Source organism: Tympanuchus pallidicinctus, unplaced genomic scaffold (genome assembly GCF_026119805.1).
Source record: "Tympanuchus pallidicinctus isolate F22 unplaced genomic scaffold, pur_lepc_1.0 scaffold8, whole genome shotgun sequence".
Classification (NCBI taxonomy): Eukaryota; Metazoa; Chordata; class Aves; order Galliformes; family Phasianidae; genus Tympanuchus; species Tympanuchus pallidicinctus.
The window spans coordinates 10,935,138-10,950,127 of NW_026294802.1; the positions used below are offsets into that span (position 1 = coordinate 10,935,138).

The following is a 14,990-nucleotide window of genomic DNA, read 5'->3' on the forward strand; positions in this document are numbered from 1 at the left end:
AAGAGCACCAAGCTGCTGTTAACAAAACCCACGCTTACTGTGGTGTTGGCTGTGCACAGACGTAATGCAACATCATCTTCACTGTTTGGTTTTTGTTTGGTTTTTCTCCTGGGAACTGAAGATTGGCGATACCCACTTTTAAGATTGTAGGAAATTGAATAGAATATCAAATTTTTTTTAACTCTCGCTTTCCCAGCCCCCCTATTTCAAAAGGGGAAATGTTTATGAACATGATTTGTATGCATGACTGCTAGTTTTGCAAAGAAAAACTGGGCCACAGACTTTGAGAAGGTGGGGGATCAGCCTGTTCTCCCAGATAACAGCAATAGGATGAGAGGGAATGGCCTCAAGTCATGCTGGGGGTGGCTCAGGTTGGATATTAGGAACAATTTCTTACCAGAAAAAGCAGTGCTGCAGTGACACAGGCTGCCCAGGGAGGTGGTGGAGTCACTGTCCCTGGGGCTGTTCCAGAACCGTGTGGATGTCAGTGGGCATGGCGGGGTTGGGCTGACGGTTGGCCTAGATGATCTTAGTGGTCATTTCCAGTGTTAATGATTCTATGTTCACGATCGCTATAACAGCAGAGATTAAGAAGAGGATTTCAACACTGTAGCAGTCACTGAGTAATGTTTTGGTAATCAAGGGCTCACCTGAGGTTTTGTTACTGAATATAACTTGGGAAGAGCAGAGAGACAGGCCTCAGGCATACTTAAGGATGAAGGGCTGAATGAGTTTTGGCAGGCAGGTATAGAAAAGGAGTTTTTATGCTTTTGTTTTGAAACTTGCAGAAGGGAAAATGCTTTTGCAATAACTGGCAGTGATTGTTGAGGAAACAGGAAAATGACGTATTTCTTTCATTGCTACTGGGAGTACTTTACATGATGGGAATAGCAGTAGCAGGAATTGTATAACCAGACACCAGTGGAAATGCTAAAATCTTTTATGGAAAACATTCTCTTATGTCTCAGTTTTCTTTTCATCCCGAATGACTGCTTGTTTCTGGGGCTCAGCATTACAGTAGATGGTATTATGAATACCTCCAAAGAGCTGAAATGCCCCCTTGTGTCTGAGGGATGGAGGCTTTTGAATTGAAATATGGTGATCACAGTAAAAGCTGAGTGCTGGAGGACAGTCAAACAGTGACAAAGGCTAGCTGCTGCAATCTTTCCATATGGCTGTCTCTGCTCCCTCCTATAAATCAACTGTGTGTTTCGAAGAGTCACCCAAGAAATGGCTTAGTAAGGCAGGTGAACATCTGTGGTGCCTGGTGGTGGTGTCACTTGAATTCTGGCTGCCACCACATGTGCTCTGGCCACAGGGTGCTCACCTCCACGACCTGCTGGCATCCCATCACAGCTTTGACCAGATTTTGCACTAGTTAATGTGGCATGCTGTGTGGCATCACCTTGCAGCTCACTTTCTAGATAAGTAATTCAATACCACTGTTCTTCTGTGTTTTAAAGCTCCTCTTCAAGAAAAGGAACCCTGGATTTGGATGGCCTGGCGTGGGGGTGTGGTTGGTTTAGCTCTTGATGCCAAAGGGGAATCTGTATAGAACAGCTGCTTAAGCAAGTCTGCCTTTATTTTTTACGTGTAATATTGCTGATTCTAATTTTATTGAGAGGAACTTTAATGCTGCTACTATTTTTTAATTATTATTCACAGCCCATAAATGAAAACAAATAAAAATCCCCCAAGGATTTAAACACTATAGGACAGGTACTACTTTAAAAGCCAGCACTTGTCAACAATTACAGTGATACATGAGAAACCCTCACCCATATACTTGGAAACTATGGCAGCTATTTGCAAATCTGATGGTCACTTTAAATCACCAGTGTGCTCAGACTCTAGTTCTGCTATACCCATACAAAAATGGGACTTTTCCCTTTCTCTTTCAGTCATGTGAGACTCGTTTAAGTCACTCTGTAGCCTTTTCTCTCCCCATGCCTTGCTAGAAAAGAAGAAATGAACAACCATGTAACAGCAATAAATGTATTTCCTTCTGCCCCCCATCCTTTTGCAAAAGGAGTCAGTTTCTATAGTCATGGAAATTTCAAGGAGGTTGTCTTATAGTTTCTTTGCGGTATGGTTTGTAAATGAACACACTAGGGTATTACCATAGCAGCTGCTAAATACAAATGCTGTATTCTGCCTGTTTTCAGACTATGCTGTAGCTGGGTCCTGCCACCCACAAGTCACATCTGCTTCAATTCTTCAATTCAGGATGCAGGAGCTGTAGCCACTTCCTGCAGCAGAAAGGAATGGAACTCGATATACATCTCCAAAGGCAGTGGACCAGTGGGTGGATTCATGTTACTGGCAAAATAATCCTCCTTTTCTTTCTCAGATAAAGATTACGCTAAGCACTACCACAGACAGTGCAGAGATGGAGCTGAAAAGCCACAGAAGCTAGAGGCCAGGCAGATAAGGAAATCAGAACCAAAAAGATATGTAAGATGCTCCCAGGGGGAAAAAAAAATAATCCTTATGTAAAGGATTAATCAACCTTTCCCATAACCAGCATTAAAAAGCTGCAATTTTATAATGAAGTTGTGCATAAAGCCCGCTCCACGACAAAGGACAGCGTAAGGCTACAACCTGGTTAAGATGATTTTTGCTTCAACTGCTATCAAAGAACCAAAACTTCTTTTCTCTTTGATCATTCTCTATTGCATAATTTTAAGTACAGTTTTCAAATTAATCTTCAATGTTCAGAGGAGCAACAGGATTAAACATCGGTCTCTCCTTCTTTGATTGTATCTTACCATAATTTGCCTCAAAGTCTTTCTTAGTACCATTCAAGTTTTCTAGATTTCCACTCTTTATATTGTATCCCAAAGCAGAGAGTTTTTTAATCCTGTACTGAACAATTTGTGTTGTCAACTCCAGCACCATTGGTGTCTCTCTAATCTGCGCTATAGAAATTCCTTCCTTCAGCAGTCCCTCAAGTCTTTCTTCCAGAATTGGAACGGAATAGTAGAGAAGGGCTGGGCATTTCAGCACTAGTCGTTTGAATTCTTGATCGCTGCACTTAAAGACGTTTTTGGAGAAAAGCATGCTCTTCTGCATAGTGGAGGGTGTAAGCTGAAAAATAAAACCTTTAAGTTTGGACAGCAGCTGTAGGACTTCGTGGTCGGTGAAATCACTCTTCTGTAGAAATTCTAAGTTTTCCTGAATTGCCGAGGAGGTACTTAACAAAATAAATGGATTTTGGCTCAGTAACTTCAGTATCCAGATCTTCATATTTGCATCAGAACCTCCTAAACTTAAGTAATTTCTCTGTAACGTCTCTATCACGTGTTTGTTTTTCTCAGCTGGATTGTGGAAGATATTGGGTGCGCTCGTCAAGAACCTGGTGATTATATTATTTTTAAGTCCCAGTTCCTGAAAAAACAGAATATTTGCTTTCTGGTTCTCGTGATACCCAGTAGTGAAGAAAGAATCTGGAAACTGCTCTATTAATTTAATCAGCTGGTCTTCCTTCTGGCATACCAGTTGCCACAGAGCTCTTTGAGAGTTCACCTCTGCAGGACTACGCAGCACTGCCTCTGGGCAGCGTTCCAAGATGCTGGCTATAGCAGGCTCATCCGCACCCATTTCTTGTAGAATTCTGGCGATTTCTGGGACGTAAGCCACCTCCTGGAGAAGGACCCATTCCTTTCCTCTGCGTATCTTCTTAATATCAACTGACAGTCTGTGGAGGTCCTCAATGGTTTTTTTGTTTTCCTCTCTAGGCTTTGTATCCGTTGTGTACGTTGAATGGATTAAGAAGCTTCTGTTTGTTACCTCAGGCCGTAAGGGCAAAAAATTCAACGCAGGGCTACTGCAGTGACATCTTGCCAACAGAAATGTAACTGTGTCTTTTGCACTGTGAGCAACTCCTCTCAACATCATGGAATGCAGCTCTACGCAGAGAGGAAAAACAATGCTTTGAAAACACACTGAAGACAAATTATACCTCACAATGTTCTCAGAGCCGTTGATATTTAGACTGAGATGACATAAGAAATTACTCTTAACAGTATTTTTTTGTTATTAGCACAAAAAATCAGCTTTTGTGCAGAAGGGAAAGAAAAGATTTTTGAAAGGTTAATGTTCTGATTGATGCCTCACCAGAACATAACGTGTGGATGCAACCGTGCTGCTATGGGGGCAGCACTCTGTCCATGATATGCTGCAGTCATACGAGAACAAAGCTGTCAGCTATTTCCTGCTAGTGACGGTGTTACAGCTCACTCACTCTGCAGTGGAAAAATGTTACATGCAATTTAATTTGACAGCAATTCTACTAAATGAATAAAAACAAAACAAAACACTAAACTACAGCTTAAAACATACTTCTTAGCTCTTCTGAATGTATTTGCTTAACTGCTTAGGCATTGTTTAGAGCATGACATGTTCCTTCATGTGTCAGAACACTCCCAGGTGCTCCTTCAGTAGCAGTTACAGCCTAACTGCCTTATCAACTCATTCTCCATGCAATTAAGGAAAGAATCATCAAACCCATTTGTGTACCTATGCATTTTTCATTAGCTGAATCTGTTAACTGGGGCTCAGTAATCACCCTGATAGTTGGGAGAGGAAGCAAGCATAGTGCCACATCTTCAGGCCTTTACTTGCCTCTACATTACCCTCTTTCCACCTTCTGCTTTCTGTCCTTGCCTGCCACCTCCAGTGGGCCCAGAGCCATCGTGCAGCCCTTTGGGTAGGTGCACAGCCACTGCACAGCTGGGGATAACCCAGTGGGGCAGCTTTGCTGGTGCTGAGTGCCAGGTATCGTGAACAGCACAGGCAGTGCCCCCTGCTCTGCTAGAGGAGCTGCAGTGGCAGTTGTGCATGCATAAATATCACACAGTGTATCCTTAACTTCCTAGGGGGTGGTTTTGTAACACCCTTTGGGAAGCACCGAGGTGGAAGTGAGAACTTCTGGTCTCTGAAATGCTTGACCTAATTGCTGCTGCTGTTAACACACTGAAAATTGTCCTAACTCAAAAGGGGGAAAGAAGATACAATTATGTTGGGTATTGGACAACCCTATTTATACAGTCACATTCACCTCTTCCAAAGCATACTGTGCTTCAATAAGTACCCAGAGTATTAAGTAAGGCTTTATTGGCTGGGTTTTTTTTTTACTTTTTTTTTTACAGAGAAAAGACAGTTACAGTCACCCAATCTGATCTCTTGCATAACATAAATTAAGAAGCTTCATGCAGAACAGCTATGTGAAACCCTTACAATCTGATTTATATCCATCTTTCATGAAAATTCATGATTTGTTTAGGGGATCAAGTGACAGAACTTCAGGTATGGTTAAACATTTTCTAGTGATAAAATACTTTTTTGTCAATAATGTGTATCACTGCTTTTAAGTTGACGCTTTTCAGTTTATAGTTTTATATTTATTTATTATGTTGCCACATCATAAACTAGTAGATTAAGACATAGAAAATGCTGAACTACACTCCAGCTTGCCGTTAGCAGAAAGCTGTTCATCAGTAACTTGGTTGTTAGTCATATTTCAAGTTTTTGAGGCACGACCTCACAGCTCAACTAAGCTGTATGTCGTAACCCCAGGTTTAATGGCTTTATCTTCATACACTTTGTGGCTTGAGAATTACTGCCCAGTGAGCTCTAGCACTGAATGAGTGATTCTCCAAGTAGCTGTGAAAGCAACCCAAAGTGCAGGTAAGCCACAGATTTTTCCAGTGTTGTTTCCTTTTGTATCCTGAAAAAGTGACTTTCACCAGGACTGAAAACTGAAGCCTCTCCTCCAGAAGAGATGACACAACTGGCTGTGTTTGAGAACTGAGTGATTCTATTCTATTCACTGCGTCCAGTCAAAGTAAGCAGTCTCTGAAAGGTCAGTGCTTTCTGCACTAATGTTTTAGCTCAGTTGAAAACTGCCATCTAAATAAACTATTGTTAAAATTGTTTGGGGTGTCAGGTGATATTTCCAAAGTACAAACAGGGAAAATAACTAACCATGACTTTTATTTCAATGTGTAATCCAGCTGTTAGGCTAAATTGCCTTGTGAGTAATCAGACACTTACAATAGAGAGTCATCTAACAGATTAGTTATAGAGCTTTTTAAAAACAAGGCCAAATTCTGCGACAGTAAGCTGCGCTTTTCTTTTTCAAAGTCTGACATGGAAATTCTTGTTAAGTTTGCTTTAGAGAAGCTTTAGGTTGTCTGGAATTATATTTGGCATCACAGTCATTTCTTCCTTGGTGATAGTGAGAATGGCAACCCTGTACATAGCGGGGGGATTGAAACTCGATGATCATTGTGGTCCTTTTCAACCCAGGCCATTCTTCACTTGCTAAACCACATCTGACTGCATACCCATGAACTTTTGTAAAACAGTGAGCAGATTATAGTGAAAAGAGATGAATAGTTGATAATGTTACGGCGTGCAGCAGGAACTGAGAAGAAGCTTAGCGGTCACACTTGGTGTTTGAAATGCATGTCGGAGTCTGTAGATGACAACAGCACCTGTTGTCACACAACAGTCCTGAGTATTTAACCTGTGCCAAGAGTTCAGAGTTCTTGTAAGCTCATGCCGGACAACGGTTGATACCTGTATCGCAACGGGGTCTGCAAGTCTACGTATGGAGAGATTACAAACCCAAAAGGCAGCCCAGATGGACTGCTGGCTCTCACCCAGCTGCAACCCCTACAGCACAGCCCCCCTCTCCCACACGGCCCCTCCGCCCCGCGCCTGACCTGGCTCCTGCTGAGCGCTGCGCGGCCGCGCCGGGCCCGACCCTTGTCAGCGGGCGGGGCGGGGCGGAACGAACGGAACGTACCATAGCGTGTGGGGGGGGCGCGCGGAGCCGCCCTACCGCCATGGCGCGCACGCGGGCGGCTGTGGGGTGTGGATCTCTCCCGTAAACAAGGACTTTGCCGTCCTGCAGCTGCAGATTTAGCGTGCAGAAGGGATGTCTTGGTGCTTTTTGTTCTTAGAGTGCGGTGAATGTGCTGCGTGGTCTCCGTGATGGGAAATGACCTCAGGTTCCTGAGGAGAAGCACGCTGATGCTTTTAGGGGAGGCTTCTGTAACCTCAGTGCGTGTCTTTCCATGTGATCGCTGCACTTGTTACAGAATGAAGCAGGAAATTCATAGATGTGGTCATCGGGCTAGCAGGGGGTGCTGGTGGTGTTTCAGAAGCCGAACACGCTGTGGTGGTGAGGATCTGCTTCCTGTGGGTGATTTGAGCTGTGTCTGCCTTGGATCTCTTCTGAAGTTAGAAAACAAATCAGTGACACACAAACCATTTCTACTCGTAGACACGTGAGCACTTTCATACATAAATTACTGAGCTTCGAGGCAGGAGGGAGATCAACTTTTTATACAGGTAGATAGCAATAGGACAAGGAGGACCAGTTTTAAACTAAAAGGAGATTTAGGTTAGTTAGGAAGAAATTCTTTACTCAGAGGGCAATGCGGTGCTGGCACAGCTGCACAAAGAGCTGTGGGTGCCCCATCTCTGTAGACTCAAGGTCGGGTTGGATGGGGCCCTGGGCAGCCTGAGCTGGGGGGTGGCAGCCCTGCCCACAGCAGGGGTTGGAAGCAGATGATCTTTAAGGTCTCTTCTAATCCAAACCGTTCTGTGATTTTACTGTTTTTCAAATTAGCATGGGGTCCGCATGTTTGTATCCTCCAGAGCATTAAAACTGCCACTGTTGGCTCTGGAAACCATTCTGTTGTCTGTTGTCACATTCAGTAGCCTGTGTTAGATCTAAGTGTGAGAGAACTGCAGAAGGGCTGCTCTGTGAGCCCAGTTCGGGCTGTTTTCCACCGCGCTGCTCTTTCACAGTCAGTGTTGGTCAGTGTGTACCACAGCAGCATACAGTGATGTTAAGAACAGGGACCTGAAGAGCACTCCTACTACTTAAAACAAGGTATCGTATACTTGATGTATGTACTTCATGTTCAATTCCTATCATGTCACACCGTTGTCTTATCCTTTTCCCTTTGTGACCCTTCCCTCTTGATTTTGTTCTCGTGGCCTGCACTAAATGAGCCCAATTAGCAAACAGAGCTCCTTCAGAAAGTTACTCGCAGGAGAGCACAGCAGCGAGATGAGTGAGATCCTTGATTAACCATGGCTTTATTTCTCTCCTTGCTCAGAGAGCCTCTGGAGCTTACACACCTTAATTAATATATTCTTCACCTCCCTTACACTTCTGACCCGCAGCCCAACGGCCTACCAAGGAAGGTACGGCCAGAAGGTGCTTTATCCCAGGGCTTGGCACACTGCAGCTGTCGCTCAGCCTGCAGTGATCACGGCTCGGGGAGCGGCGGTTATGAAACCCGCGAGGGAGGGCTGCGGGGAGCTGACGGCGGACTGCCGCCTCGCTGCTCGGCTCCTCAGCCCTGGCAGGGACTGGGACGTGAGACCGAGCTCCGAGCCGCTCGGAGAGAGAAGTTCCAACCTTACAAACAAACACCGCGTTGCGAATAACTAGCAGGCAGCCTCGCTGTGCCCGCGTACTTGGCAGTTTTGTAATCGCCGCTGGGGGAGGGGAAGGGGTGGGTGCCGTGCGGGCTGGGCTGGCTGCGTAGGCATTACATAAGCGGCCCGTCGGTGGGGACGGGGGAGGCGGAGCGGGGACCGGTACTCCGCCTCGGTGCCGCCAGACCCGCAGCGAGACGTGAGGGGTGGGATAGGGGTGAGGGTGAAAGCGGGGGACGCTCGAGGGGAGCAGCGCGGCACCGCGGCGCATGCGCGCCGCCTTCAGCGGGAGCGCGCGGGGCGCGATATATAACAGTCGGCGGGCGCGCGCCCAGAGGGCCAGCAGCTCCTTCGCGAGGCGCCTAGCGGCCCGGCGCCCCGCCGCCCCCTCGCGCCGCCCAGGTTGGGCGGGAATCCCGCCGCGCTGCGCCACCTCCCGCCGCGGCCGGCAGCGAACACACTTCAGAAACGTGAGGGCCGGCGGTCACGTGGGGGCGGAGGCGGCCAATCGGCGGCGAGGGGCGGGGCGGAGCGCCCGGCGGAGCCCAGGCGCAGTCACAGGGCGAGCGGCGAGGTGGCGGCCGTCGGCGGCGCGGCACGAGGAGAGCGCGCGGCTGCTCCCCGTCCCCGAGCCGTCCTCTCCCGCCGAGCCGCGGGGCTCCGCGGGGTGATGCGTCCCCGTCGGGTGGCCACCTCCGCCGGATCCTAGAGCGCTCGCGCCGCTCTGCCCCCCGCACCGCGCGGGGCGGCGGCCGCCCCCTGCTCGCCCGGGCGCCGGGCCATGAGCACGGCATGGGGGTGAACGCCGTGCACTGGTTCCGCAAGGGGCTGCGGCTCCACGACAACCCGGCGCTGCGGGAGTGCATCCGGGGCGCCGACACCGTGCGCTGCGTCTACATCCTGGACCCTTGGTTCGCCGGCTCCTCCAACGTGGGCATCAACCGCTGGCGGTGAGTGGGGGCCGGCGGTGAGTGGGGGCCGGCCGCGGGCGGGGAGCTCTGGGCGGCCGTGCGGGGAGACTCGGCGCGGGGCGAGGGACGCTCCGTGCGCGCCATATAAGGAGCGGGTAACGGCTGCCCCGGTGGGGCGCTCCGGGCGTCGCTCGGCGGCTGCGGCCCCGTGCGCGCGCGGTGAGCGCGGGGCTCGGCACCACCCGTCCCGTCGGGAACGCGGCGCGGGGCTGAGCGCTGCCTCGGACCGAGCGGGCGCGGCGTGACGGCACTGCGCCACGTCATGACCGGGGACGGAGTTGGGATGGTTCCGTGCTCGGTTCCGCTTGGTTCTCCTCGAGGATGGTTTCGGACCCCGTGACTTCTGTCGCTTTGGATTCGACTTGTGGTCCGGTCTCTGGTTTTCAGGGGATAGAAATACTAAGGTTTCTTAGGTTAACCTTTCCTGGATGGACACTTCCACTGGCAACAATAAGGCTCATAGCATTCACTAATAACTTCAGTTATCATTTCTTCCATGTCCGAGGTCCATTACACATTTCTATCACAGTGGCTTTTTGTTTGTTTTGAAGGGAAGAACCCCTTTCTCGTAATGAGCCCTAATGCTTTGCAGTGTTGATCTTTATGGACAAAGTATGGTCAGTGCTTAAGTTTTAAAAGACTCTGGGCAATGGAAACAGGCCTGGGTGCTAAGGGAATCACATGTCTTAGGAATACTTCATAGGCTTCTGATGTGTTTTGCAACTGAAATACTACATAACAACAAGACATTGGGTTGTGTTCTGTGAGCTGTGAATGGTGAACAGGTATGAATCATAGAATGGCCTCGGTTGAAAAGGACCACAGTGATCATCTAATTTCAACCCCCCTGCTATGTGCAGGGTTGCCAACCACCAGACCAGGCTGCCCAGAGCCACATCCAGCCTGGCCTTGAATGCCTGCAGGGATGGGGCATCCACAGCCTCCTTGGGCAACCTGTTGCAGTGTGTTACCACCCTCTGTATGAAAAACTTCCTCCTAAAATCTAACCTACACCTCCCCTGCCTCAATTTAAAACCATTCCCCCTTGTTCCATCACTATCCCCCTTGTAAACAGAACGTGAACTTGGATTTTAGCAAAAGGAAGCTCATGTCTGTAGTGCTACAGACGTGGTTCTTCAGTGGCCATTTAATATGAGCTTCAGCTAGTGCCTTCCTTGAGTACCCTTGTGTAAAACACTTCATCTGCTTTGACTAAATTGTTCACTTTTGCAGTTTTTGGGGTTCTAAAAGACACAGTCTCTACACTGCCTTTTGTTTTTGAAGAAAATTATCTTTTTCAATTGATGGCTAGGGGGATTGTTTTTCTTTGTTGTTTGGTTTGGTGTTTCTAGAAGAGAGAGATTTTTCTGTTTTCTTTTTTTGGAGGGGAGCCCTCACCACCACCACTCCTTTTTTCTGTATGAACAGAGGCCTACAGAAGGAGGGTGAGTTCCTCTCTGCTATCTCAAGCACTTTTCAGACAGCCTCCTGGGACTTGTGCAGCTCAGGGCACGTGCTGTACATGGCTTTGACTAGAAGATCCCTCTGCTTTCATAGCCCAGTTTTGTAAGCCCTTCCCCCTCCCCCCCCCCCCCAAGTCTGAAGAAATACATTAATTTTTGTGAAGTAGGTGACTGACAGAGCTTTGTTTGTTAGAATGAACACCATCAAATCATATTTAAATGAATGCTTAGTAGTTTGGAATGGGTCCGTTTTAGGTTCCAGTGGTTTTAACGAGCTATTTTTAACTGATGGCAGTGCACACTCTCATAGCATGCACACCCGAGACTTATGATGCGATTTTTTTGGCTTGCCAGTCTTGTTCTGCACTTGTAATTGATAACCAAACATTTTATCTCCTTGGTCACTGGATGACTGTTGGCAAGATGCTTGCATATCTGTGCTGTAGGGTGTTGCACTGGTCAAAAATGCATATTGTTTGAGATTAGGAGCAGCAATCTCTCAGCATTTGGAAGATGAGTCAGATTTAATCTCTTGCAGTAGTTTTACTGTGATCTTTCGTTGGTTTGGGTAGGTTTACACCAAGAGTTTATGTTATGCTGAGTTAATGGTTCCAGTGACCTGAGCAAAACTCTTGTCTGTTGGAGGTATGACTAACAGTGAACATGAGGAAAATGGTGTAAGAACGCTAGGAAAACAGGGGGGTTATTTTCTGTTGGAAACAATATTGTTACTCTGCAGACTCAACAGTTGTGGCTCATTTTGAAAATGTGTTTTACATCTTGCAACCTTGAATACATTTCTGATGAACTTTTCTCTTTAAACAGTCATGTAACACTCATGAACTAATATTTTTGTGTAACTGCACTATTGAGCAAGCCTAATTACCAAGCAGTCACATGGCCTTACTGACCTCCTTTCTCCTGGCATGCAGCCTACCTGTTCTAAAATCATGAATGCTATGTAACAGACATGAGGGCCTTCATCAACTTGTTTCATTTTTCTGGTTCTCTTCAGTTTCTTGTTACTGTTCATTCTCTTAGCTGTTAAATAAATCTTGATGACGTACTTCCATTGAGACATGCTTTTCCTGTGTAATGAGTTCTCCTATGTCATTCACAGACTAAGTCTTGTGTGAGAGTGGTTACCCAGTATGAGGAAGAAGGCGATGGAGAAATGCTAGGGAAAAAATGCTAAATAGAAAACTGCTCAGATTTTGATAACTGCCCTTAAACTTTTGGCACCAGACACAAGTGTTCATCTAATTGTGCCTGCAGAATAGGCAGAGAATGTAGCTTAAATACTCAAACAAGTAACCATTACCTATGTAAGAAAAAATGTGCTGGCATGTTCTCGCAGACTTTTCTGTACTAAGGAGAATGGAATCTCGTGTGAGCGACATGATTGAGGGGAGGGTTTCTTTAGCCCTAGTTCTGTACAAAATGGCACCTGATCAAAATATGGAAAAAGAAATGCAAACATTCCGTTAGTTGCTGGATAAGGGTTTACTTTGGCTAATTATTGACTGGTTTTAGTTTGGTTTTTTTGAGTCTGCGTGTATGTTTTTGATATGGTAGTGTATTTTACAACATGGATAATGTAATCTTGCCAATCCTTGAGCTTCTCTATTTAATCATTCCTGGAGACAAAAACTTTCTTTTTTAGAAGAAGAGAAATAAGGTGTTTCATATACCTAGTAGTGAGAATATTGATATGTTCAACATCTCGCTAAGTTTGTTGCTGTTGTGCCAGCTAGACCTGTTGATTTAGGAGAAGGAAGAGGTGTGATCGTTTTTGATGCTTATACCTCGAACTGAAGACCAAGACAAACGTTTGATTTCCAGGACATTCACTGCCATTCATGGAAATCAAAGATTGTTTTGGAAATTTAATACTTGAGCATCTTTTTGAGACATTGATTCACGTTTGCTGTGCTTCACATCTGGTTTTGAGAATATGCCCATAGTTTCAGGTCATGAAGGAAGTGGTTTGCCCTCTGGATGCTCCCTAGCAGTTTTAGCAGGTACGCAAACACAAACTCGCTTTCCCACACCGAGCATTTCACCAAATTTAACAAAGAATGATACGTGGGTTTTGCCTATCTGAACAGATACACAGACAGAGTACAGTTTAATACTGAAATCATTCAAAATAATGTTATTGACAGTTTTTTTCCTAACACTCTCGCATAGAATAAACAGGCCTGATTCAGTGAATGTCCCTCTGTTTCCATGGTCCGACGCTTAGGATTAAAATCTCTTTGATTTATGAAATACTGAACATCCAGGCAGTCGTCTAAAGTATACACATAGATGACAAGACTTGTGGTCCTTCTCATACCAAGCTAGATGTGCATCAGCCTTGGGAGAAATGTTAGTTTATACATATATATTGTAGATTCTTGAGGTTCCTTTTACATGAGCTGATCTCAGCTGCTCTAGCTCATGTTTACGAGGTCCTCAGGTGAAGCAGGGTTTTCGTGCTCTGTTGCAGACATACCTGTCGTGCCTTTCAACAGGTTGTATCGGTGCCCGTTTGGTGCGTAACTTGCAGAACTTTTGTTCAGCCAGCCCTTTAAATTGAGGGTGATTAACCTGTAGATTTCTAAGTCTATTATTTTGGAGTAGTAATTTGTTTTCAGAGGTCACTCGCTTAGGTTAGAGTATTACGGTACCTCCTGTTAGACTGGGGAAACACTCTGCATCCTACCTGTAAATTGCCCACCTACCCTCTTTCCCAGAAGGGCGCATCTACCTTAAAAATGCCCACAGTGCAGCGATTCCCTCTATAATTTTTAATGTCCCATGATTTAGTCCTGCAATTTGCAAAGTACGTCACTGAGCCGTGCTGACGTATGTCCTCGCAGCTTTAATCCCGCACTGCTGATGAAAGGGCTGGTTCCACCCTCTGCCAGCGCAGCCCTCTAGTGAACCAGGTTAGCTCATTGGGCTGTCGAGGACAGCTTAATGCCTGCTTTTGGTCGGATTAGATTGTGCCACAACAAGGTGGTGGTGGTGGTAGCCGTGGAGAGGCAGGAGTGGGAGGGACAGCTGCCTTCCTCCCATGGCTTGGTTGGGGATGGAGATGACAGTGTAACTGTAGCCTGTGACGTCTGTGCGTGGTAACCACTGGGTGTTTTTCAGAAGGTGATTATTGACTTCTTCTGTGGTGTCTCCATTTGTTGACACCCTTTGAAGTTTTATTGTTGAAAATAAGTACTGGCCTTCTTACTGTGTGAGGAGAAAGCCAATTTATTATTTTTTTTATTGTGCTATCAGAAGGTGAGAAATAACTCTGCTGGCTGAGAAATTACCCTATGCTTGCCTGTTTCTCATGGTGAATAGCTTTGTATCACCAGATTCTGTAACGTAACTATTATTAAACCGAGAGGCAAGTCTGTGCTGGTTGCTCTGGGGAGAGCGGGTGGTACTGCAAACCAAATCTTACATAAAGTGCTCAATACATTGTTTTTTCTGGGTGGTGATTTTAGGCCAGGAGGACTCCAGTCAGCCTTTATACAATGTGCTTGGTGGCTGCAAGAAGGATCTTGCAGGAATCTGATGCCTCAAGTAAAGCAGTTTTGGAGACCTGGTTTTATACTATGGATCTACAGGTTTAAACACTGCAGGAGAAGATCTGAGTAAATTATTCTTGATATGTAATAGGAGCATATGGACTTTGTGATTGAGATCAAGGGAGATGTGCTCTAGAAACAAGTCCATACGATTACTTGTCTTCTTTGGGACTAGAATTTTTTTGTCTTACTGAAGTATCAATAAACTGAATTCTTTACTTGATTAGGGGGAGGTAATGTGTCTGTAGCTTAGAATCACAAGGTTGGAAAGGACCTGCAAGATCATCTTGTCCAACCATCCTCCCATTACCACTGCTACCACAAACTGACCCATATCTCGTAGCTCCTCATCCAGGCGCCTCTTGAACACTGCCAGGGTCGGCGACTCCCCCACCTCCCTGGGCAGCCATTCCAGTGCCTGACCACTCTGAGAGAAAAAGTTTCTCCTCATGTCCAACCTAAACCTCCTCTGGTACAACTTGCAGCCATTTCCCCAGGTGTAGCGTAGCTTGTGCTGCTATTTC

General features: G+C 46.3%; 2 protein-coding genes across 2 annotated transcripts in view; one reads left to right on the forward strand and one right to left on the reverse strand.

Moving 5' to 3' along the window:
• Positions 1-1,981: 1,981 nt before the first annotated feature.
• Positions 1,982-6,792, reverse strand: MTERF2 (mitochondrial transcription termination factor 2). The gene is made up of 2 exons (XM_052668609.1): positions 6,729-6,792; positions 1,982-3,908 (listed from the first exon to the last, which is right to left on the reverse strand). The coding sequence occupies exon 2, from the start codon at positions 3,895-3,897 to the stop codon at positions 2,701-2,703; it is 1,197 nt and encodes a 398-aa protein (XP_052524569.1). The 5' UTR covers positions 3,898-3,908; positions 6,729-6,792; the 3' UTR covers positions 1,982-2,700.
• A 2,265-nt stretch (positions 6,793-9,057) lies between these two features.
• Positions 9,058-14,990, forward strand: part of CRY1 (cryptochrome circadian regulator 1) — a 35,096-nt gene continuing 29,163 nt past the window's right edge. The window contains exon 1 of the mRNA XM_052668596.1: positions 9,058-9,410. Coding sequence (XP_052524556.1) covers positions 9,253-9,410 — 158 coding nt within the window. The 5' untranslated portion in view covers positions 9,058-9,252. The remainder of the gene's footprint in view (positions 9,411-14,990) is intronic.

Coding starts and splice junctions, on each gene's coding strand:
- MTERF2 (XM_052668609.1), bottom strand. CDS start 3,897: ATGATGTTGAGAGGAGTTGCTCACAGTGCAAAAGACACAGTTACATTT.